At 34.6% G+C, this 26,021-nt stretch overlaps 1 protein-coding gene across 1 annotated transcript; it reads left to right on the forward strand.

Annotated features, from left to right (window-relative positions):
- Positions 1 to 799: 799 nt before the first annotated feature.
- LOC133186508 (uncharacterized protein K02A2.6-like) lies at positions 800 to 3,925 on the forward strand. Its single transcript, XM_061321742.1, has one exon. It carries the CDS (start codon positions 800 to 802, stop codon positions 3,923 to 3,925), a length of 3,126 nt encoding a protein of 1,041 aa, XP_061177726.1.
- The last annotated feature ends 22,096 nt before the right edge of the window (positions 3,926 to 26,021 follow it).

Below are 26,021 nucleotides of genomic sequence, written 5' to 3' on the forward strand. Positions count from 1 at the left end.
CGTGTTGATCTTTACTTTAAAGCTAACGGGGTGTCTGAAGACTTATTAGTGCCGTCATTCTTAGCAGTAATAGGACCTAAAACGTACGGGTTACTAAAGAACATTGTTGCACCTACTAAACCTGCAGATCTCACGTACCAACAAATTCTTGGACATTTGAATAGACATCTTTGCCCCAAGCCTTCTGTTATTGCGGAGCGCTTTAGATTTCACAAACGTGAACAACGGTCAAGTGAAACTGTGCTTTCATACGTGGCGGAACTCAGAAAATTGTCAATTCATTGTAACTTTGGAGAGACTCTCAATGACACTATAAGAGACCGATTCGTGTGTGGTATTAACAGTGAATCTGTCCAGAAGAAACTACTTGCTGAACCAGCACTAACCCTGGATACTGCAGTAAAAATTGCACATGCAATGGAGACAGCAGGACGTGATGCAACAGAGCTTCGTGAGCAGAGAAACACCAGTACTACAGTTCACAAGGTAATTGGTAGTCAGAAATCAAAACCTCGTTTTTCTATGAAACCTCAGACACAAAAGCATATGCCAGCACCACAACAACGTTCACACAAACCATGTTGGAGATGTGGAGGTGAGCACAGTGTAACAAGCTGTAAACATGTAAACAGTACTTGTCGTTACTGTTCAAAGAAAGGCCACATTGAGAGGGCATGTTTAAAGAAAAAGAAGGACACAGAGAGAAGGACTGGAAAAAAAAGTGAACTTCTTAAATGACAATGATGAACATGATGAACATCAGTTTGAACCTATGTTACATGTGCATACTGTTAATAACATGAACAAAGTTGACCCAATTATCCTCCAGCTGATGATCAAAGGACAACAAATTAACATGGAGCTAGATACTGGATCATCTGTATCTATCATACCTGAGGCCTTTTATAAACAAAATCTCAGTGATGTACCACTTCAGAAGACCAGAATAAAACTCAGAACTTTTACTGGTGAGAATATTAGTCCTCTAGGCACAGTGCATGTACCGGTGACATTGAATCAGCAACAGGGAAACATGGACTTAATAGTAGTCAGACAGAATGGACCAGCACTCTTTGGTCGTGATGGACTATCACAGTTTAAAGTGAACTGGCATGAAGTGAAAGTGTTGAAGCTACAACAGACCACACAGAAAACTGACACAATGTTAAAGAAAATTCTCGACAGACATCAAGCTGTTTTTGGGTCAGAAATTGGAAGACTGGAAGGAATTAGAGGTACACTGTACCTGGAAGATAATGCTCAACCAAAATTCTGTAAGGCTAGACCCGTGCCTTATTCCCTGAAGCCAAAAGTCGAGGAAGAACTCAAGCGCCTGGAGAAGGAGGGCATCATCAAGTCAGTTACCCACAGTAAATGGGCCTCACCTGTTGTCCCTGTAGTGAAGAAAAATGGTCAAGTACGTCTATGTGGAGACTACAAGGTAACCATAAATCCAGTAATGAAGGTGGACCAGTATCCTTTACCTCGAATTCAGGATATATTTGCTTCACTAGCAGGAGGAAGGAAGTTTTCTAAGATAGACTTGACACAAGCCTACAACCAGATGGAAGTGGATGAGTCTTCCAGAGAGCTAATGACAATTAATACACACAAGGGCTTATACCAGTACACACGCCTACAGTTTGGTGTAGCTGCTGCCCCAGCTATCTGGCAACGTGCAATGGACCAAGTGTTACAGGGGATACCATTCACATCATGCGTATTAGATGACATGATCATAAGTGGAAAAACAGATGAAGAACACCTTGCAAATCTTGATGCAGTTTTAGAACAATTAGAAAAGTTTGGTCTACGAGCTAACCTAGAAAAGTGTGACTTCTTTAAAGAACAAGTGTCATACTGTGGTCATATGATATCAGAGGAGGGACTGAAGAAGTCACCAGACAAGGTCAATGCTGTACTTAATGCACCTAGACCAGAGAACTTACACCAACTCCGATCATTCCTGGGCTTAGTTAATTACTATCGTTCCTTCTTACCAAACCTGTCAGCAGTCCTGGGTCCACTGAATGAGCTTCTACAGGGAGATAAAACATGGAAATGGACAAAACAGTGTGAACAAGCCTTCACAGAAGTTAAGGAAATAATGACGTCAGAGCAAGTTCTTTGTCACTATGACCCAAACCAACCGGTCAAGCTAGCTTGCGATGCTTCTCCATATGGACTTGGTAGTGTACTTTCTCATGTAATGGACGATGGTACCGAACGACCAATAGCGTTTGCTTCCAGATCACTTACCAAGGCTGAAAAAGCATACTCTCAAATTGACAAGGAAGCCTTAGCTTTGTATTGGGGAGTTGTTAAATTCCATACTTACCTCTATGGACGTCATTTCACATTAGTCACAGACCACAAGCCATTGGTTAGCATCCTGAACCCCAGTGCTGGAATACCTGCCATGACAGCTGCACGACTGCAGAGGTATGCACTGTATCTGGCTGGGCATACTTACGACATAGAATACAGAAACACCAAATCTCATTGTAATGCTGATGGTCTTAGTAGACTACCGCTTTCAGTGACAACATCAGATTATGAGGACACGGCAACAGTATTTTACAATACTCAAATAGATCAACTACCAGTTACTAGTGCACAAGTCAAACTTGGAACTCAACGAGATAATATCTTATCACACGTATTGGACTGTGTTTCCAAGGGACACAATGACTTACCTGCAGATGACGAGAGATTTCGTTTATACAGTAACAGATTTAAGGAGCTTACCTGTCACCAGAATTGCTTGATGTGGGGAAATCGTGTTGTTGTGCCAGAGAAACTTAGAGACAGAGTTTTACAGGATTTGCATGAAGGTCACATTGGGATCGTCAAAATGAAGTCTATCGCAAGATCGTTTGTATGGTGGCCTAAAATTGATCAAGATATCGAAAACTTATGTTCCACTTGCAGTGGTTGCCAGCAACATAGCAACATGCCAAAGGCTGCTCCGGTACATCCCTGGGACTGGCCTAAGGAACCCTGGGACCGTCTACACATAGACTTTGCTGGGCCTTTCATGAACTCTATGTTCCTACTCATTGTGGATGCGCATTCCAAGTGGTTGGAAATCTTCCCTATGAAGACTACAACAGCAACAAATACTATTGAGAAGTTAAGAATATTATTTTCGCAACTGGGACTTCCTAAAGTTATAGTGTCGGATAACGGACCCCAGTTTATTTCCGAAGAATTCCAGTTATTCCTTGCACAAAATGGCATTAAACACATTACCTCTGCCCCATATCATCCACGAACAAATGGGCAAGCAGAGCGACTTGTTCAAGTATTCAAACAGTCAATGAAGAGTACAAAGGGAGACAATGCATCCATGCAGCAAAAGCTGAGCACATTTTTATTCAAATACCGTACTACACCACACTCTTTAACAAATGAAACACCAGCTAAATTACTAATGGCACGAAATTTGCGAACTAGGCTAGACATGATTAAACCAAACCTGAACGATACGGTATTGTCAGGACAGGACCAGATGAAGTTTTCTATACGCTCTAATGTTAGAGAATTCAAAGAAGGACAAAAGGTTATGGCCAGAGATTACAGGAACACAGAACGCAGTTGGATTCCTGCTGAGATACATTCTCGTTCTGGACCGCTGTCTTACACAGTTGACACAGGACTTGGCACTCTATGGCGACGTCATGCTGATCAGCTTCGTTGTGGAACTAGCGACATCAATTCTGAACCAAATATTGAAATTCCTCATGTCAGGCCAATTGTTCCAACAACAATTCGTACTCCTAAAGGAAAAGATGCAATCTCACCAAATGTCTCGAAAACTCCTGTGGTGTCAAAAGAACCTTCAGCCTCCGTGTCTGTGCCAACTCCAAACGTTCGACGCTATCCGCAAAGAGAGAGACGGGCTCCGAAGAAACTGAATTTGTGAATATTATACTGATTACACAGTGTTGGGAGCATAATAATCTCCATGTAATCAGTAAGAACCAGAGGTTCTTTTCTGTTTATCAGTATTGTTGTAAAAGTGCAAATGTATTCATTAGTTCTAGTCATTTTTGTCATCTAGTCATTCTAATCACTTTATATGATATTGTTTTCGTAGCTAAGTAGCTTTTCATAAAACTAAAAGCCAGGAACATTTTTAGTGACTTTCAAAAAAAATTCTATTGCCAATTAATAACTGTAAAATCTTGAAAAAATTGTACAGCTTAAATGAAGGGGAGGAATGTGATGTATTCCGGATCTATTGTATCTTTGGTTTGTATATTAGAATGTACTGCACTTGCGCATTCAATAAAAGTTCCGTTATGGCTGACCCACGTGTTAGTGTGATGATTTGAACAACACAACAAGTATGTACTGGTCCCAGCTGACAAAGCTTGTAACAACATAGTCTTTGTTTGTAAGGCTCATTATTTGAATTGTATTTTAGAGGAACTGGGATTTAATTCTACAAGTGGAAATCCAACTTACATCCTTACCTCCCTTTCTAAGGAGGAAATTCTTCAAAATCATATGTCCGTTTTAGTAATTTTAATATTCCAAACAATCAAAATGAATTTGAATTACCATACCTATACTGGATTCCTAAACTTCATAAAAATCCTTACAAACAAAGATACATAGCGGGTTCCAGAAAATTTTCTACCAAGCCTCTTTCTTTACTCCTCACTAAAATATTTACTGTAATGAAGGAGAAACTTCAGGAGTACTGTTCAACAGCATATTCGAGAAGTGGTGTAAATCAGATGTGGATACTTAAAAACTCCAAAGAACTTTTGGAAAATTTGAAATCACAAAATTTTACTTAAATCAATAGCATCAAAACGTACGACTTTTCAACACTTTATAAAACCATTCCCCACGATAAATTGAAGTCCAGGCTTTTTGAAATCATACACAGCTGCTGTTTCAATAAAATTGGAACTCGTAAATATACTTACCTTGTCATTGGTCATTTACAAAATTATTTTGCTAAAAAGCACTCTGATTGTACACACAAGTACTCTGAAGTTGATGTGTTAAAGATGCTTGAGTCTCTGATTGACAATATCTATATAGTTTTTGGAGACCAGGTCTTCCAACAATCTGTTGAAATTCCCATGGGTAAGAATTGCGCCCCCTTATTAGCAGACCTATTTTTGTATTCAAATGAAGCAGAATTTATTAAAAAAAAACTTCAACATGAGAAGAAAACACTTGCAGTGACCTTCAACTTGACATTTCGATATATCTACGATGTATTATCAATTAACAATAGTTACTTTCATTAATATGTCGACTCGATATATCCCAGTGAGCTTGAAATAAAAGATACCACAGATTCTGACACATCGGTTTCATATCTGGATATTTTACTAGAAAAGACGTTAATGGTAACCTAACAACAAAGCTTAATGATAAATGAGATGACTTCAATTTTTCAATCGTCAACTTCCCTTACTTATGAAGCAATATACCCTTATCACCTGCATATGGGGTTTATCTCTCTCAGTTGATTCGATACGCAAGAGCATGCTCTACGTTTGAACAATTTCTAAAACGAGCCAAGCTATTGAAAAACAAGTTGATGAAACAAGGATATCAACAGTCTCGCATGAAGTCATCTTTTCGCAAGTCATTCGGTCGATACAATGACCTTGTCAGCACATACAACCTGTCATTGAGTCAAATGCTGACTGACGTTTTTCATACTGATTGTTAGGCCATTATTGATACACTGAACTGTCTACGGATATTTCCGGTTTTTGATTTCCGATAATGACAAGGTGCAAACGGCGGGTGTGACCGGTCGGCAGGGGATGCTCACTCCTCCATGGCACCTGATCCCACCTCTTAATTTTGAGGTCCGTGTTTGCTCTGCTCCAAATTCGTATCGTTTCATTAGACTTTCGAGATTGAATACTGTTCGTTATCTTCATATTTCATTTCATATAACTCGGGGATTATTCTCTTTCTTGTGTACCGGTCACGGTAGCCTAGTTGTAGGGTGTCCGCTTCGTGATCGGAAGGCCCGGGTTCGTTTACTGCGCAGCGTCAAACCTATTACGTAAACGTAGAAGGTGCCTGTTCCTTCGCCAAACCCCGGCAATAGAAGTAAAAGTCACGGGATTTTCGGAAGAGACCTTACAACTAACAATCGATAATCTTCGTTGTGTTAATTTGAATAATACCTAAAATGGATTAGGTTTAAAAAATCTTAAATTTAATATATTGGGTTTAGAAATTTGTGAGACGCCTCGTATATAATGAAATTGTCGCGTCGAAATAGTCAAAATTGTAAAGGCAAAATAAACTTTCGATTACATTTTCAATAATGAAATACTTATATTGAATAATTGAATAAAAGTGATTCTTTTTTCAAAGTGTGAAAAATATCAAAGTTTTATTTTTCACTCTGTGAGAAAAAGTGCGGCAAAATTCTTGATTTTCTTTCCCTTCAAGAACAATGCTAGAAAGAATACTCTCTTGCCTGCTATAAGATAGCGGAACTCAACAAATTAATGTTTGAGCTATATAACTTACAAATCCACAAATAAGAAATTTTTCATTTAATCAGTTCTTGATTTTGACAATTATTTAATGATACTAAAACAAAAATCATATATTCAGTTATTACCCATTAAGTTTTTTTTCGGGAAGGGGGTATATATTTTAATTTATAGGTACAGTATTTTAATTTATCCGTTATCACTTTTTGAAAAATGAGTACTTTCCAATATATCATGTTTTTTTCTGCTAGCTATACGTTTGTTATACCTTCGAAAGCCTTGCCAAATTTTATTCTGAATTATCATTTCATGAAATACCCAGGTACCATTTACAATTCTAACTGGTAGCTACAGAGACTCCGAATACACAGGTGATTTTCTGAATACAATTTTTGGATAAACAAAACAGTAAAAAGTAAAATATCTGGAAAATAAATCATGACTTGACCATCCTTCTTTATCTTTAGAAATAATACCTATGAATGCATAACTTTAAACAATATTTATTCAGAAAATCTTATTAGATGAGCAATAGGCAATTAATGCCCATGAATACCCTCTTCACACAAAAAGTCAAGGTATACATTACACAATAAACTGAATAAATTGCAGATTACAATACTTGTAAAGAAAAACAAACACACACACACACACACACACACACACAAAGAGAGAGAGAGAAAGAGAACAATATTAACATGAAGTTTAAAATATGTATGAATGAAATATTCAAAAGGAATATGTATCATAGCGACTTAAAGATGTTCAGTTGATCTGATACATTCTTGTACACAGATTAAAATGTAATTCATTTGATACGAAAACTCAAAACCCCCATAGCCATGTAAAACACTCGTCAGCTCAGATAGTATTCAAAGTTAGTATACGTTTTTGTAAGCTTATTTTTTTGTGCCTGTTATGTGCAGGATACATCATAAAATAATGTTTTTCATCTTTTTTTTAATTCTAAATCTCTTCTTTTATGTGACTGTGTTTGGCATTTCCGAGGCCAGAGCGAACGTTAGAGAATTGATATTCTAAACCCAAAGGGACCTATAAATTTTCTCCTTGGAGACATCAATGAAGGCGTCAAGGTGCACGGTAGCAATGTGTTTATGGAGGATGTGAATGTGTGTACTATATATACAAACACCAAAAAAGAAAAAAAACAAAACAAAACAGAACAAAACAAGTGCCAGATTGATTACATATTGGTATTGAAAACACTTAACTGCCCCGTAAAGCATTCATTGTGTGTTTAATTTCATTTTCCTCTTACGTTTGTTCGATTTTTATTTGATTTAAAACATTTTATGAATACAAAGTTTATTAATAAAAAAATAATTTGTTGAGAACGAATAAGTTACATTTTTGAATGAAAACATCATGAGAAACAAATTGTTTTATGACCTATATCCTTGTTTTTTACAGTGTTTGATTTGAACTTCTAACGATGTTTTCTTTATAGATGGTTGCATTTATGACGTCATCTGCATAGACCTCTAAAGACTCTGCATGACTTCAGATATTTTTGTTAGAAACGACAGGCCGATAATGTGTAATATGAAACTAAAATCCTTGTAAATTTTCACAATTTTAGTAAATGAACCTGACTTTTTTTACATACTAATAAACAAAAGATAGAAATTTAATCAGACATAGGCCATTCTTCAAAGTACAAATTAAATTTTACGTAAATCAATGTTTTCGTGACCTTTTCTAACAAACCTCGTGAGCAGCAATGTACCTTTATAACCTGCATATGTTTATGTCTCCCAATTGATTCGATATGCAATAGCAAGCTCTACGTACAAACAATTTCTGAAACGAGGCAAGCTATTATTTACACATTGAATTAACTATGGATTTTTCCGTTTTCCGATCATGACAAGAAGCTCATAGCGGGTGTGACCGGTCGGCAGGGGATGCTTACTCCTCCATGGACCTGATCCCACCTCTGATGTTTTTAGAGGTCTGTGTTTGCTCTGATCTTCGGGATGCTCCTCTTCATCAAAGGAATGATAAGTCTTGTCCATATAGGAAAACAAATCTGTTCAAATAAATATATAATTTGCTAAATTGTTCGAGCAAATATACAGTTCGTCTGAAGAATTTCGGAAAAATAACAATCTACTCTCTTCTAACGTACAAGTATATTTAATTTGTCTAAAAAGAAAACCTTATTTGTCCACACAAATACCTTGGTCGTCTGAACGGAGAACAGACTTGTCAGAACTATTATCTTTTTGTCATAACATGTACCGTACTATTGCATTATATTCTAACCGTATTTATAAAAATTATGGCCTTCATTGATTATTGATTTTTGTAAATTTAGTTACCAATATTCTAAATTTTCAACATGCATTTGCCAATAAGATCATTATAATGTCCAAGGAATTTCCGAAATGCTGACTTTAATTAAGACTAGGTGTTGAAAACCCTATAACATCAACTAATTTGCCAGTATCCTGTCTCTGTTTTAATGTTGATCGTACTTCAAGCATGATCAAGGTTACCGAATAAATTGAGAGACAAAATATCATACATATGTGACACTTGAACATTGCTATATATACATATATACATGTAAGAAATTGTAGATAAAAAAACCTATTCAGAAGACATCCCATTAGTCATATCGTTTAGTTATTAGTTGGGCGTAAACGTATATAGTCAGTATAATAACCAAATATCATACAGATGATAACGAAAGATTAAGACTAGAATATTTGCTGTAATAAGTAAAAGCACATGTCGTACCAAACAGCATCCATTCTCAACGAGCATTTGACGCCAGATTTTCTACCTTCCGGAAGAAAAAAAACTTGTTCGTTGTTTGAAAAGTTTTTTCAACATTTTCATGGCAATGGTTGCCATTTTAAAAATACCAAATACAAATGACTCAATAAGTGTTGGTGATAATTATATCTGATGTTTCGTAATGATTTTTCAGCCATCTGCGAGAACATCCGTGGATAATTTGTCATTTTTTTTTAAATTTGCTTCCATGGCGACGGTGGTTTTTTTTGAAAAATTAAAATGTTTAATGCACATCTAAAGTTGCTGATTGTTAATTTTGAAAAGTTTCATTTAGATTGTCCAAATCATCTCCGAGAAAATGCTTGAAAAATGATACATGTAGGTCTAGTGAAATCAGAATGTCGTCCCGACTTATATGTTCTTAACGACATACACTGTAACAATAGTTTTCACCGATAGCCACTGTAACGTATCTACTGTGTGTTTTTATTTATTGTATACTGAGAAATCAATATAGGTCTAAAAAAAAAAAAAAAAAAAAAAAAAAATGTTATGCTGTTAATTTACATATTAACTGTTTGTTCGTCCATTGTTCATCAGAAAAACGGATGAGAATTAAACGTTGAGACTCAGACCTTGGCATCAATCACCTCTTTTAAACTTTGTACAACTCTGTTGGAATATGGTCGTTTTTCAAAGGGGGCCGATTTCTTATATGTTGCACATGTAGAAAACTCACCACTATGCTTCTTTCTCTACAAAACATTACATTCTTCTTCGACTGGGGCGGGTCATTTTTCGACGTCGGAAAGTGTCCCCCGGTCACTATTCACTATCGTCTTTACACCGGCGACATGCGTCATCCGTCGTTCATTTGAGTTTGAACATTTTTCATCTTCTCTAGATTGGCTGAACAAATTCAAACAAATTTAAGTATATTTCGACTATGGGCAAGGGAAGCAAAAAATTGTGATATTCAGGATCTCTTTCACCCTGCGGCCTGACGGGCTGGTCCACAATTTTAACAGTGAACATTATACATGTAATGTAATACGACTTCAAAAATCTTCTCTACACCTAGGAATCAAGCATTCAAACAGTTTGCATATTGCACGAGATTCCAACTCTGTTTTTAGAGATCCGTGTTTGCTCTATCTGCTCAAAATCTGTATTGTTTCATAGGACCTTTGAACCTGACTACTGTTCGTGAACTTCAGATCTTATAGGAGTGAAAAATTCTGACAAGGGAGGTAAAATAATAAACAATCAATTAATCTCTAATACTCATTAGTATTTTCCAGGCAAACTTTTCGCACAGTTACAATAAATACCTGACCTTTTACCAAAATTGTAAAATTCATGGTTCCTAAGTCCAGTGTTCAGGTCCTAGAGTGGGGTTTTGTTGGTCATTTATGGAAAATATCTTATACCTGTAATAATGTCCTTATTTTTTAAAGGAAATACAGTACGAAAACTGATTATTTCGATTACAATAATTACTTCATATTTTTCCAAAATATTGAATTAATGCCCCCCCCCCCTTTCTACAGCGTCAGTACAAAGAGACCGTTTTTATAAACCATCTTATGTCTTGCATAATGTTAAACATGATCAATTAAATAAATCTGTAATTTAAAAGAAAGGACTGTAACTTGCTTAGATTTGAGGGTTTTTTTTATTTGTGCTGCCTTGTTGATTTTGAAAGAATACCCGGGAATAACTTTGTATATACATACAAAAGTCGGCGTTCCTTTCATTCCAAACTTTCAAATGCAAAGATATAAAGTATAAGAGTTAAGGAGAGGAACTAGTAAATTGTAAGAACTTGTTTCCAATCCTTTTGATTAATTCAATAAAATATGTTGAAAACATAAAAGATTTATGGTGCCTCTGAATAATGACACTTCTTTTATATAGTTTAACAATGTAGTAATGTCCGTATAGTCTTGTGTACATCCTACCTCTGTTAGATAAGTTGGACTGCTACTGTTACAAATGAAATGGTCGCCCGCGTGGCGTAGTGGTAAGAGCCTTCGCTCTAGAGTCGCGGAGTAAGGAGTTGATCCTTAAGTCGCGGGTTCGAATCCCACTGTGGGACGTGGAGACTGGTCCTTCGGATGAGACCGTATAAACCGAGGTCCAGTGTCGCAGTAGGTGCTAGCATGAAAAAGATCCCTCACTGCTCAATGGCCCTGAGTGTCGAGTATGGGTCAAAATTTGCAGCTTTCCAACGGTAAGTGGTTACGTCTCCATATGAGTGAAAATATTTCGAGAGGGACGTTGAACAATAAAGAAACAAACAAACAAACAAACAAATGAAATGTGAAGATAACGAACAGTGATCCTCCACATCCACATAAACAATACATATTGTGAGCATACCTAAAACGGGTCTCTGAAGACAGAGATGGGATCAGGTGCCATGGAGGAGTTCGCATCCTCTGTCGACTTGCCATGATGATCGAATTAAGTTGAAACTATCAGAAGGACGGATCGTAGGAAAGCTGGACTAACGTTAAAACATTAATAAATAAGATAAAGTCGAATAGCCGTTCAAAGGTTACTAGTTAAGAAAAAGTTGGACAACCATTCTAACGTTTATAACTAAGATAAAGTTGGACTACCGTTCAAACATTCGTAATTAAGATACTAATAATGATAATTAAGACTATTTTTCAAACATCAATAATTAAAGTAAGTCGGGATACCTTTTACACATCAATAATTCAGATAAAGTCAGACTACCGTTCAAACCTAAATAATTAAGACAAAAATAGACAATCGTTCAAGCATTCAGTCGGACTATTTTTCATACATCAATAACTAAAATAATGTCGTGAGATAAAATCGGACTATCTTTCAAACATCAATAATTAAATAAATACGGGCTACCGTTCAAACATTAATTAAGATTAAGTTGGGCTACCGTTCAAATATTGATAAGTAAGATTAAGTCGGGCTACCGTTCAAACATCAATAATTAAAGTAAAGTCGGACTACCATTCAATCATTAAGGAGTAAGACCAAGTCGGACTACCGTTCAAACATCAATGATTAAAGTAAAGTCGGACTACCATTCAATCATTAAGGAGTAAGACCAAGTCGGGCTACCGTTCAAACATCAATGATTAAAGTAAAGTCGGACTACCATTCAATCATTAAGGAGTAAGACCAAGTTGGACTACCGTTCAAACATCTTTAATTAAGATAAAGTCGGACTTTCTTTCAAATATCATGATTAAGATAAAATCGAATGACAGTTCAAACATTAAAATTTAAAATAAAGAACAATAATTTTAGATCAAAAAAAAAAAAAAAAAAAAAAAAAAAAAAAAAAAAGAATTCTGATTATGTCAAATTTGTTTTGTTTTGATAAGATTAGAAAGAACTAATGTATAATAAATGAACTAATGTATAATAAATGAACAGGACTTACATAAAGTACTTTAACTTTGTAACTTTTTTCGGAATATTTTGAACTTTGTTTTCGGAATACTTTCAACTCAAACTACATTCATTTGTAAAATTTCATCATACAATATAATTTCATGCAGAAAAGATCACAATAGATTAACAAAACTCTTCGAAAACACTTTAATTTTTAGCTAAAAATGGTCATACTCCGAGACATTTTAATTTCGTTGTGCTAATTGATTGACAGTTAATTCAAGTTAACAAGAAGATTAATGTGATACTCGACAATACCTTTATAATAAAAGCCTTATGTATGTGTTAATTTTCATAATCATCTGTAAATTTATAGAAAAGTTGTATGGGTACGACACGTGCTAGGGTAAAACAGGTGCTTCCAGAGAAAACACATCTGGACAGGTATTTTATTGTTGAATAATGCCAGCACAGTGAAAGCGTCTTCATTGCATGAAGTTCAGCCAAAGAGAATGGATTAGATATCCGGTGAACTCATTAGTGAACACTGTATTAGATGATAACAACTGAAAGAGGATGACGAATAATGATCTGTTTCAGGTGATTGTGTCTTTTCCAGCTCTTGTTCTAAATATCATTGCATTAGCTGTGTTACTGCGGAGCAGGAAACTACCGTTCCAAATCCGAATTCTCGCCTTGAATCTATGTTTAGCAGACTGTGCCTCCTGTCTAATTTTATGCATTGATAGAAGAGTGTTCGAGTTCTTTCTTGGAACAAATCGTGTGAAATATGTTTTCACCCTTGTGTTCGCTCATACATCACTGATCTTCATCACTTTGTTTAACCTTGATCGTTTCTTGGCTTTAAAGTTTGCTATGCGGTATTACAGCTTTCTATCTGTAACAAAGGTCAAGTTTGCGTGTATTCTGGCTTGGTTCTTCGGTCCACTGATAACTAGCCTACAGTACTGTGCCTTCGTGCAGTCAGATTTTTGCAATTCTCCGAACTACGTATACGCAATCAGCTCCAGAATCTCTGAATACATGTTCTTCGCCATTTATACCTCCAAATTTGTCATGTTTGGTTTTGTTATCCACGGAATAAAGATCATGATGTCTCAAATCTATCCCATGGACCGTACTGATAATAATAAAGACTTTAATTTCCAGTCAACAGGACAAAGAACGTTTAAAAAGATTGCAGTAATAACTGGGACCTTCCTAGGACTTTATGCCCCAGGCATGGCCTGGACATTGGTAAAGCCCTATGTGTCCAATTTAAAAATCATTAACTATATAAATGTGAGTACAGGGGTTCTATTTACGGTCTCTACCATTCTGAATCCGATTTTTTATGTGTTGCGTTTTTCGGAGTGCCGTTTTCAGCTTTTGTTATTACGGTACATGTGCGACGCCTCTAAATACGAGGAAATTATTAGGAACAGAAATCAGCATGACGCTACGTTCCGTATTGTTTCTCCAAACAATCAGAAATTATGATGTAATAAAAGTATAAAAGCCTTAGCGTCTTATATTCACGTAAAAAAGAATATCGATTTCAAATTAACAACTGGGGCCAGCAGCTTCTATACAAGCATTTTAATTTACCTGATCGTTCTAATTTGTCAATGATAGTTAGAATTCTAGAAAAGATTTATCATCATACTAATAGCCCATCACTGAGTATACATTTCCGTGGACAACGAGAGGAATACTGGATTTGATTGATTGATTGAATGTTGTTTTACGTCCCGTTCGAGAATTTTTCACTCATATGGAGACGTAATACTGGATTAGAAAACTAGGCACACCTTTCCATATGGGAGCAATGACAATGTCGATGGTGTTGGGAATCTTTCAAGCCAAAATTATAGCATGTGAATGTGATGGGACTTTTGAACAGTACAAGAAGACGTAAGCGTAGTCATGGACATCGGTTTTACAATAAACCTATTTTACACGTTGTCTCCTTTGATTCACTACTACCTTATGTAAATAAACAGTTAGGCCTTTATCACATTCGCACAAAACTTTACTCTGTCCCTTTGAAAGGTTTGAATAGTCTATATGTAAAAGTCAAGGAAAGTCCATATTTGGATTCTTCGACTCCAGAATACAGGCTCGGATCTGTGATAATGTATATTGCAAATCATAGGCTCTTAAGACCGCCACGCTGAAGAAAAAACCGTTCAAACAACCCATTTGTTCCTTAAACTTCAATATACTAATGAAGGAATTGACGCAGTTAATATAAATAATATTCTAAACCACAAAAAGGTCCAGTCTTGTATTCCACCATATTTCAAAATGAAGTACATACCGTGTATTTCTTACAAATATACATCAACAATTGCCTCCAAACTTTTTGATTATAAAAAAGAACTCTACAGTGCCTAGATATCTAACATCTGAAACATAATCCTCCAACGTGTTCATGTTCTTCTTCACCCTACAACTATAGTCATGCTGGACACGTCATTATCCGTGACGTAAATATAGTTAATAAGGAGGACCTTAAATCACTTATTACAAGAGGGCCAAAGTTTAGGGAACCCCGATCTTTCAACTGGCGTCATAATTTCATATAAATTATGAATTCAGTAGAAGATTACGCTGGACGATGGGCTAAATATGAAAAAGAAGACCTTGACATTTTGTCAGGATGGATTAAATGTATCAGATGGATTTTGAAATCTTGCATTAAGCGATTGAGGAGCAATATAAAAACCATCTATCCTTCTGTCTTTGACAATGCAGAAGTGAAACAAGAGTTAGGTAGATTACATGATCAGTATGTACGAGAGTTGTCCGGAAAAATCATAGACTAGTTGTCTAGAGTGAAAAATAATCATCACTGCGTTGTAAAATTTTCGTAAATATACTTACCTTGTCATTGGTCATTTACAAAATTATTTTGTTAAAAAGCACTCTGATTGTACATACAAGTACTCTGAAGTTGATATTAAAAAGATACTTTAGTTTCTGATTGACAATATCTATGTAGTTTTTGGAGATCAGGTCTTCCAACAATCTGTTGGAATTCCCATGGACACTATTTGCGCCCCCTTATTAGCAGACCTGTTTTGTATTCATATGAAGCAGGATTTATTCAAAAACTTCTACATGAGAAGAAGAAAACAATTGCTATGGCCTTCAACTCGACATTTCGATATATCGACGATGTATAATCAATTAACAATAGTTACTTTCATTCATATGTCGACTCGATATATCCCAGTGAGCTTGAAATAAAAGATACCACAAATTCTGACACATCTATTTCATATTTAGATATTTTACTCGAAAAAGGCGTTAATGGTAACCTAACAACAAAGCTTTATGATAAACATGATGACTTCAATTTTTAAAACGTCAACTTCCCTTTCTTATGTAGCAATATACCCTTATCACCTGCATATGGGGTTTATCTCTCTCAGTTGATTCGATACGCAAGAGCATGCTCTACGTATGAACAATTTCTAAAACGAGGCAAGCTATTGACAAACAAGTTGATGAAACAAGGATATCAACAGTCTCTTTTGAAGTCATCATTTCGCACGTTTTACAGTTGATACAATGACCTTGTCAGCACATACAACCTATCACTGAGTCAAATGCTGACTGACGTTTTTCATAGTAATTGTAAGGCTATTGTTTATACATTGAACTGTCTACGGATTTTTCCCGATCATGGCAAAGAGCACACGGCGGGTGTGACCGGTCGCCAGGGGATGCTCACTCCTCCATGGCACCTGATTCCACCTCTAAATTTTGAGGTCCGTGTTTTCTCTGCTCCAAATTTATATCGTTTCATTGGACTTTCGAGATTGAAAACTGTTCATTATCTTCATATTTCATGAATAAAAATGACAAATAGTAATTTCTAATAATTGCAATTTAATTATTCTTTTGAGGGTTATTGAACCATATTTTCTTTGATTGTCAGATTCTATTGCAGTCATACTATCCATGGATGCAATTTTTTCTTTGCAGGCAAATGCATGAACTATCAGCCTATCATGCTTATAGTAAATAAAAAGCTGATCACTCTTAGATTTATTTACACCGTTAATGAAGCTACAAAGCAGGCGACACATGCGTTCCTTGGAACACTCTGGTTTAATAAGTCATATATTATATTGCACAGACATACATCATACTGAATTGTTTAAGTTTGTCACTTGGTTAGTGAAGTGTAATTTTAAAGTTTTACACTAGTAAACAAAAAGTAATTACAATGTTTATCTTACTCTATTAAATAGTATAATTGAATGAAAATTTTGACCCCACATAATGATCTGAGTGCTGCCTTAACATACATGTGTATAGCTGCGTGTCAGAAGAATTAATGCCTCGTTTTAAAAATTGATCGTACACAGAGCATGCTCATGAATTTCGAATAAGCTGTGAGACATAAACACTCTCTCCAGGTGATAGCGGATTATTACTACATAACTACATAAAAAAGGAAAGTTGACGATGGAAAAGCTGAAGATTCCGTACTTTCTGTGGAACGATACTGGAAATAAGGCCCATTATATAATGACATATCCAGCTTTCAACAGAATTGGAGAATTTTCTGTAATATCCGCATAAATAGGATGATTGAATGCCTTGATCTGCTTTATTTGCATGTAAAAATACATCCGTTATCAATACATACATCTGTATAAAAGTAGGTTGCTATATAATGTACACTTGTTTATATACCTTATTTCAATTTGTATTCATGATGACATGTCCAGGTATGTATGTAAACAAAAATAAACATTCCTTATTGATTTATAAGAAGAATATTGATTAGGACACGCATATATTTTAAAATATTGAGGAATACCATGTTTTAAGTGGGTTGTTTTCATAAGTGTTGAATGTATATATCAAAGACATCAGTCATAGCACCAATGCATGCGATGCATCTCCAGTATCTACGAAATAAAAATCGTAATGAGTGTTGTAAGAAAGAAATATTGTGGACAAGTTAGATGCTTTTTATATCTAATTTAAAATTAGCTAGCATGATTCCCTGTCAGGTAATTATTTGATAATCGAGCCATAAGCATGATTTGAAGAATTTTCAGAGTAAATTTTCTTTTTCAAAAGTGGATTTTTTTATTTTAAAAAACACAAACAATTTTGTATTATTGAAGTTCTTGTAAAATGTAAGATCGCCCCAATTTTTGAATGAAATTAATCATTTGAACAAGCCATTCATTGAATGCTGCAGAAAATGAACGTCTCTTTTCTTTTGTTCAAACATTTATTAAACATTCTAGTAGATTTCCTTGTTAGCATTAATTAATGTATCAGTGTATGCATTAAGTTTGTACAAAATTAAGTGTATCTATGTATCAGCAAAATGCATCGATTTGTAAACTATTGCAAATATTATATACTTTAAAAGTTCATGTTTAACTGTGACGATTTAAATGTGTAATTTACATGTAGGGAGAGGGCGTAATAAGTTTTCAGAACTTGTGCCCAATCCCATTGTATTTATAAATTACAATAAAATATGTTCAAACCAACAAGCCAATCCGCCAAATTCCCTATGGGATTTTCATTATTTCTAAGGCAAATCTTTTTTTTTAATTCCACAAAATAAATTAAACTGTCATTAAACAACTGACTGCACTTCGATTTGAAAGCATCTTAATTCATAAAATACATAATTATGCTCAAAAATTCAATTCAGAACAGAACAGTATGCCCCCTCCTCCCCCCGGAAGCATCAGAAGTGACAGCTGGTGCGAAGGAGGCGTAAGCATCCCCTGTCACCCGGTCACACCCGCCGTGAACCCTTTGTCTTGTTCTGATAAGCGGAATAATCCGTTTACAAATCACTATGAAATTAATAACCTTATTTGATATAATTAAACTAAGAGAATCTCTGAAAGTATATAGGTATCTACCCCCCCCCTTATTTATTTCCTCTCTCTCTCTCTCTACTTCGAAAGAAACAAATTAAAAATACAAATTCACAATCTTAAGTGCAAACTAATTAAATAAAATTATCTCCTTTATGCATTTTAAATATGATAAATTGTGCCTCCAACTGAAATGAAACGCAAGAATCATTCAATCTTCTGCTAGGGCCCATTTAGATTACTTAATTTAACTATGGCGACAAATATTGTGCAAGAATGTCATCTTTATCAAGAATAGGCAGATGAACCCACTCTTTTTCACGGTAACATCTGGAAGCAAATTATTCTTTTACCCCGCTTTCGCGAAAGCGAGGGAATATTAAATCTCATTCATCTGTTCGTTTGTCTGTCACAAAAACTTGAACCTTGGCCATAACTTTTTGAATGATAAAAGAAGGGCCTCTCATATTTCACATGTAACATAACTGTGACAAGACCTTTCGATATATGCTTTAATATTTAACCCCATGACCTAGACCTTGAAGTACTTTTTAAAATGTTTGACATTGATGATTACTTTTGCTAGCGAAAAGATACATGTAGGACATTCATATTTGACAAGTGCATTACCTGTGACAAAACTTTTCCAAATGTACTATGATGTTTGACCCTGTGATCTTGATCTTGAAATTTGACTTACTTTTCAATCATTTTAATATTGAAGATAACGTTTGGATGAGAGAAAAATAGGGCATTCACATTTGACACGAAAAGACCTTTCCAAATGTACTTTGATTTTTGACCTAATCCACATTTGTTTTCAGTTTTTTTTTACATGGGTAATAACTTTTGAATGAGAGAAGATAGGGTTTTCATATTTTACATTGTACATTCTGAGACTACATGTACTCCTTTCAGAAAGAATTATCATTTTAGACTTCATGACCTTGACATTAACCAAGAATTTGACCTGATTATGAAAAAAATATGTTTGGCCGTAATTTAAGTAATTTACATGAAAGTATTATATATTAGAGAGTTCGTAGGCAATATCGAGTGAGGAAAAAGTAATCTTAACAATATATTTAACGGGTCACGGTAGCCTAGGGTGGGACGTTCTCTTTGCATTAGGGAGGCCCGGGTTCAAATCTCGTTTACCTTGCCGCGTCAAACCGAAGACGTAAACATAGGTAGTGACTGTTCCTTCGCCAAGCGCTCGGCACTAAAGTGAAAGTAACGGGTCTTTGGGATGAGACATCTAAAAAACCGAGGTCCTATGTCGTGGTAGGCGTTGGCTCAATATAGAACCCTCACAGCTCAATGGCTTTGAGTGCCGAGTGTAGGCCTAAATTCTAAATTTGAGGCCCTTCATGATGACGTCTCTATGTGAGCAAAGGATTCTCGATTGGGTCGTTAAACAATATACAATCAATCAATAAAATTCAATTTTATATATATATATATATATATATATATATATATATAATATAATATAATATAATATAATATAATATAATATAATATAATATAATATATATATATATATATATATATATATATATATATATATATATATATATATATATATATATATAAAACTAATGTCCAAATAATTGTATCTCTCTTCCATTCTCAATGACCGAGTAGTGTAGGACAGCGCCGCGAGAATTCCATCGGCATCGAAAGCAAGTTATTTTGACTTGCCTAGATGGCCGAGTGGTCTAGCGTGCTGTTCCTGTATTGCTAGGAGACAGATTCCGTAGGTCGCGAGTTCAACCCTGGGTTGGGGCGGAAGTGGGTATCCTTATAAAAGTGAATTTCTTTGTGCTTTTAATATATATATATCGTCCATGAATTCGCTTCGTTCTAGACTCTACTTGCAAGGAGTTGATCCTTACCTTGCAGTTCGCATCTCAGTGCTGTACGTGGACACCGGTCTTTCAGATGATACTGTTTCAACCAAGGTCCCGTGTCGCTGTAGTTGCATGCACAAAAAAACACGTTTCTCCATTCCATCAGTGTCAAGTTCAAGTCTTAATGTGCTGCATTGCACCGGCAATTTGACGTCTCAACACGAGTTCAACATTCTTGAAAGCAAACAAACAAGAGAGAAAAAATATCTGTTATAATTAATGGCTTTATTATAACCAGTGAAAGCATAAACCAATAGCTGATTTTACTAAGATCTATAATTGAACCTCTGTCAGCCAGATTCAAGTTCTCTATATAACCACATAAGCTTTATGCAGTTAATGATATTCCTTGACCAGCCCGTCAACTTTATATTTATCTTCTGCTTTACAATTACTATGGTTTAAGAAGTAAATCTATAAAATTTCCCTAAGCTTCTAATATATCTATTGCTTAGGCAGCATTAATGAGCTCTTAGTTACAAGGGCAGTAGCCAAACATGAGTAACTGAACTTCAATCATAATTATGAAAACCCTTTGATCAGTTTTTTTCCTATTGTCAGGATTTTAATAAACCAAGATGATGCCTGTCATGTCAGAAGATCATAAGGAAATGATAAACTTACAATAGATTAATTATTAGATTCTAAAAATATATATAAATTAATCAAAGGTTGTTATACATGAAAGCTGGTTTTAATTTCCCATAACGTTTGTAAAAGTGGGAGGAGATGATGAATTTCGTCAATTTCCTTTAATGTGTAAACGGACACACCTGGGTTTTTTTTAATATGAAACCACATATCATTGAAATGATAACCATCTCTAAGGTCCTATTTGTTATTAAAGGATATTAAAATGTTAAAGGAGATGAAATTACTTACCACATTTTTGCTTTCATTTAGCTTCATTCTATTTTTTTCTTACTTGGGGTAGAAACATTATGTAAAAGAGAAAAGTATTTTTAATGTTGATTGTTACGGTTTTTTATTGCGTTTAAAGTTGATTGATACATTTTTTGCGCTAATGAATTCTATTTTGTGTTAATGATTACCTTTTTTGAGTTAATGATTACCAGTTTTTTTGTTTGTTTTTTTTTCGTTAATGATTACCATTTTTTTTCTTTTTTGTATTAATGACTACAGATTTTTTGCGTATATGATTGTCATTTTTTGAAACAAACAAAGGAGATTAATTAATTAGACATTTTTAAATCAATATAAGGACATTTATAAAAATAATAATTAATGCATGCGATTCCAATTTTGTTAAATATGTAATGCATCAATACGGAAAAATTAAAATTATTTTTAAAAAAAAAATAATAATAATAAATTTTACTAATATTTCGAAGGATTAGCGTTGTCCTTTTTTGCTTAGAAATTCAAGTATGATTTTGACATCGCATGTCGAAATGTTTTGACGTCATAGTTACATTGCTAATAACATTACGTCACGGACTCGAGATTCCTTGAACGCTCCGCCCACTGTTCATTTCAATTGGTTAAAATTAATAATAAATATTCATGAGGGAGTAGTCCCAGGGAGTAGCTCTGATTTTTCAGGGAGTAGTCCTCAGATGGGAGAAATAGTATCTTCTCGGGGAAATAGACAGTTTTATGGTATTAATTTTATATAGAGTAATAAGAGTAGAGGTATAATAAAATCCTTCGGAAGAGAAATAGAGAAGGTTTGAAAAAGGGATAATTAAAATAAAATCAAGGAGAGAAAATATGTGTTCCCCAAAATAATTCTTATACAAAACTGTTGTCTTTAACTACCTCCAAACACTATTTAATCTTTACCAAAGGGTACGCTTTGGGTCAAGTATGAGCCATACTTATCCAATGACAGAAAATATATACTTCAGATGAGGATTTTTCTTAAATTCTGACCATTTTGCAAAGGTTTGCTTTAACCCTAAATTTTAACTTTATTCAAGGTCACTTTACACGCTTTACTCCTGTGCACTCTTTGGTTGAGTTTACTATAAAATTAATTATTTATTTTTTTAAATCAATTTTCTTCTCTGATTTTTAGATATGACTTGTCAGCAGTTTCTTGCATTATATAAACAATGTCCGTGCTCTTTGCCTGCAATCTTTACTTTTTCCGAATAGGTTTGAAAATGGAAATAAAATATGATAATATTTTTCTTTAATTTTTTTAAAATCATTATGCAGTTTATGCATGCACTGCACAATAAAGAGTTCGAATTCCAGAATGCATTTACTTTTATGCCGTTAGGTTGATCTACCCCGTGATTTATGACTGAATAAAAAGGAATATACGATGTAATACAGAACTTGTAATCAAATACAAGTATTCTTAACATTACATTAGACCAAGATGAAGTAACTGAATACTTCCTCTACCTGATTAAGCAACAGTGGTTTCTTTTTCATCTATACTTGTCTTTGGATATTTTCCCTTGGGGAGAATGACAGATACTCTACTTTGAAAATAAAAATTAACTCAGTAGTTTCACCTTTATGTGCTACAGTATTCTCAAAATCTAAAAAAAAAATCAAATGTGTATGGAGGGTCTCTAATCACTAATTAATTTCTCAAATAACAGTTGCATTCTTTCAAGTCAACACAGGAAAGTAGGACTAACTATACAGACAAATACAATTTATCTACATTCTTTGACATTTGTAAAACTTGTGTCTCTGTCTGAGTAACTACTGTAGATTCCTTATTTTACGCGAGTACTTATTATCGCGAAATGACCCAAGGGCGTCAAATCGCGAGAATAATAATTCGCGAAAGGTTGATTTATCTAGAGATTTTACATACATTAAAGCACCATAAAAATAAATGCGAGTAATTTTATTTCGCGAGCGGTGCTTCTCGCGTAATTACGCGATAATTTATTCCTCGCGTGTATTTAGGAATCTACAGTATACAGAATTATACCTTTATTGTTTGATATATGAGAATCTTTTGTCTTTTAGTCCGTATTGTCTAGCATTTGACTTTTAATTGTGAGATGATCTGAAAAATTTATATATATATATATATATATATATATATATATATATATATATATATATATATATATATATATATATATATATATATATATATATATATATATATTCGGGTAGACACTTAAGCCAAGGTCAAGGTGTCCTTCTACCTGGACATCAATTAAATGGAATGAATCCATCATCTATTAATCAAATGGTATATCTTCCAACACAGGAAAACTCAAAGATGATATGAATTACGTCCAATATGAATTTTAATTGATATTTCTGGCGATGGACGCTGAATTTCCAAGTTTACATAACTTCAGAGCTTGTAGGTTGTAGAATGTATCATAAAGTATTCCCTGTCATACTTTCCATATAAGGTAGACATTAGGAAGACATTAGTCGGATACATCATAAACGAATATGAAGGATGTCATATATACATTTATAAAGTTTGATTTTTTTTGTCGTATGAATATACTTGTATATAGATTATTTCATGGTGGGTTCCTACATCTAATGTTTACAATTTTGCGCTTCGTAACAATTCTTCGTCTCAAGTTTTGTTCAGATATATATCATTAAAGTAAGACGTGTTAATGTAAAAACATCAAGGCAGATTTTCCTACATATACATCTATAGAATTTAGTAGTCTCATTCCTTCCTTCTGAGATGTATTGGTCTCTGTCAATGGCCTCAATGAGTTCAGTTCATCCACCATTTTACTTGCAATCCCACGGTTATTGAAATGTTTCCTCTAATTCGTTGTGAGAATGTTGTTGAAAAGTTTTTCTGACATAGATGTTAATTCATATATAACATGTACACCAAGATATTCCCCCAAACCATGAGCTGTCTAGTATATGACTCGAGCGTCTATAAAAATATAATATAAAAGACATCCAGAGCTGAGTTGTCCTTTGTGTTGCTCAAGATATAATTGCACCTCAGTTTTCATGTAGACTCGACAAAATCCTTTACTTAATTTACTTCATTTTTAGTAGTAGAATGCATATGTAGATATCCGGTACTAGGATATCCGGTACTAGGAGAATGGATATCCGGTCGAGCTTTTCTTGATTAGAGGAGAAGATTCAGTATTAAATACAGTTTTATAAGACATTATGTCTTGAATCTCACTATAGTGAAATCAACATTTCATCTAATGACAATCGATTTGAGTGCCCCCCCCCCCTACACACACAAATAAAGACTTTTGCACAGATGTTTGCTTAAACCTTAACTTTATTTAAGGTCATTTCACACACTTTACTCATGTGACCCTTTAAATGAGGTACTATCAAGATTGGACTAAAGGGAGAGAAAATATTCACAGGATGGTATCTGCTTTGACCTTCACCTTCGACTAAAAGGTAAAGATAACACAGTGATAAATATCATAAATCCAGCATACAAAAAGAATCGTGAACGGGGCAAAAATACGGATCTTTGGAAAAACCAGAGGTGGGATGAGATGCCAAGGAGGAGCGTCCCCCGCCTTGAGCCCTTTGTATTGATCAGGCAGTCGGAGTACTCCGTACTCACATTTAGTATAAAAGCAATGACCTAACATTCTGTGTAGAGATCCACGCATAAGGTTTAACGCAAATAGAAAGAATAACATGACTTGGATTAAATTGAATATTGTATTCCCCTAGTTTCAGGGAAAAATCATTTTCTAAGACAAAAACGAGTTAAAATGTTCCAATCAACGGGAGCATTAAAATATAATAGTAACTTTTAACAGCAGTTGAGGATCAGATTTTTTTCAATTTGTATATAAAAAATACTTTTAAGATATGATAACAAGAACAAAAAAGTGTTTCAAAATTTAAATTTTTTCATAATTCTAATATGAAATATGGAGATCACAAACAGTAATCAAGCTCAAAAGTACATTGAAACAATCAAAGTGGGAGCAGAGCAAACACAGACCTCTAAAAACATCAGAGGTGGGATCAGGTACCATGGAGGAGTAAGCATCCCCTGTCGACCGGTCACATCCGCCGTGTGCTCCTTGTCATGATCGGGCAAACGGAAAAAATCCGTTCAATTCAGTGTGTAAATGATGGCCTAACAATTAGTATGAAAAACGTCTGTCAGCATTCGACTCAATGATAGATTGTATTAGCTGACAAGGTCATTGTATCGACCATAGATCGACCGTTGACTTCAAACGAGACAGTTGATATCCTTGTTTCATCAACTTGTTGTCAAGAGTTTGCAATGTTTTAGAAATTATTCGTAGGTAGAACGTGCTCTTAAGTATCGAATCAACTGGGAGACATACTGAAAACATTTTAAATTTAACAAGTAACAAAACTCTTAAATTTGGATAATGAAATGTAATGAAAATTGTAAAAGTGTTGCTAAATATAAATAGGAACAATTAGAATTTGAACAATAAACTTGTTAATTATTTCAGTCCGAATTTCCTCTGTCGATTTTCTAAATTCTATACATTTCTAGTCAAATATTGCCCAAAAAATCTGAAAGTAAGGAGCCTTAACTATTTTTAGCCCCAGTTTACTTATATTGCCCTTATTCTGCTGGTACTAAAATTATATGAGATCAATGATCACAATCTTGAGATATGTTCTCTGGAATGGTTTTTGTTTATATTTTG

Source organism: Saccostrea echinata, unplaced genomic scaffold, assembly GCF_033153115.1.
Source record: "Saccostrea echinata isolate AGI-Se365-2 ecotype Australia unplaced genomic scaffold, CSIRO_AGI_Sech_v1 ptg000014l, whole genome shotgun sequence".
NCBI classification, from domain to species: domain Eukaryota; kingdom Metazoa; phylum Mollusca; class Bivalvia; order Ostreida; family Ostreidae; genus Saccostrea; species Saccostrea echinata.

Coding starts and splice junctions, on each gene's coding strand:
- LOC133186508 (XM_061321742.1), top strand. CDS start 800: ATGAACAAAGTTGACCCAATTATCCTCCAGCTGATGATCAAAGGACAA.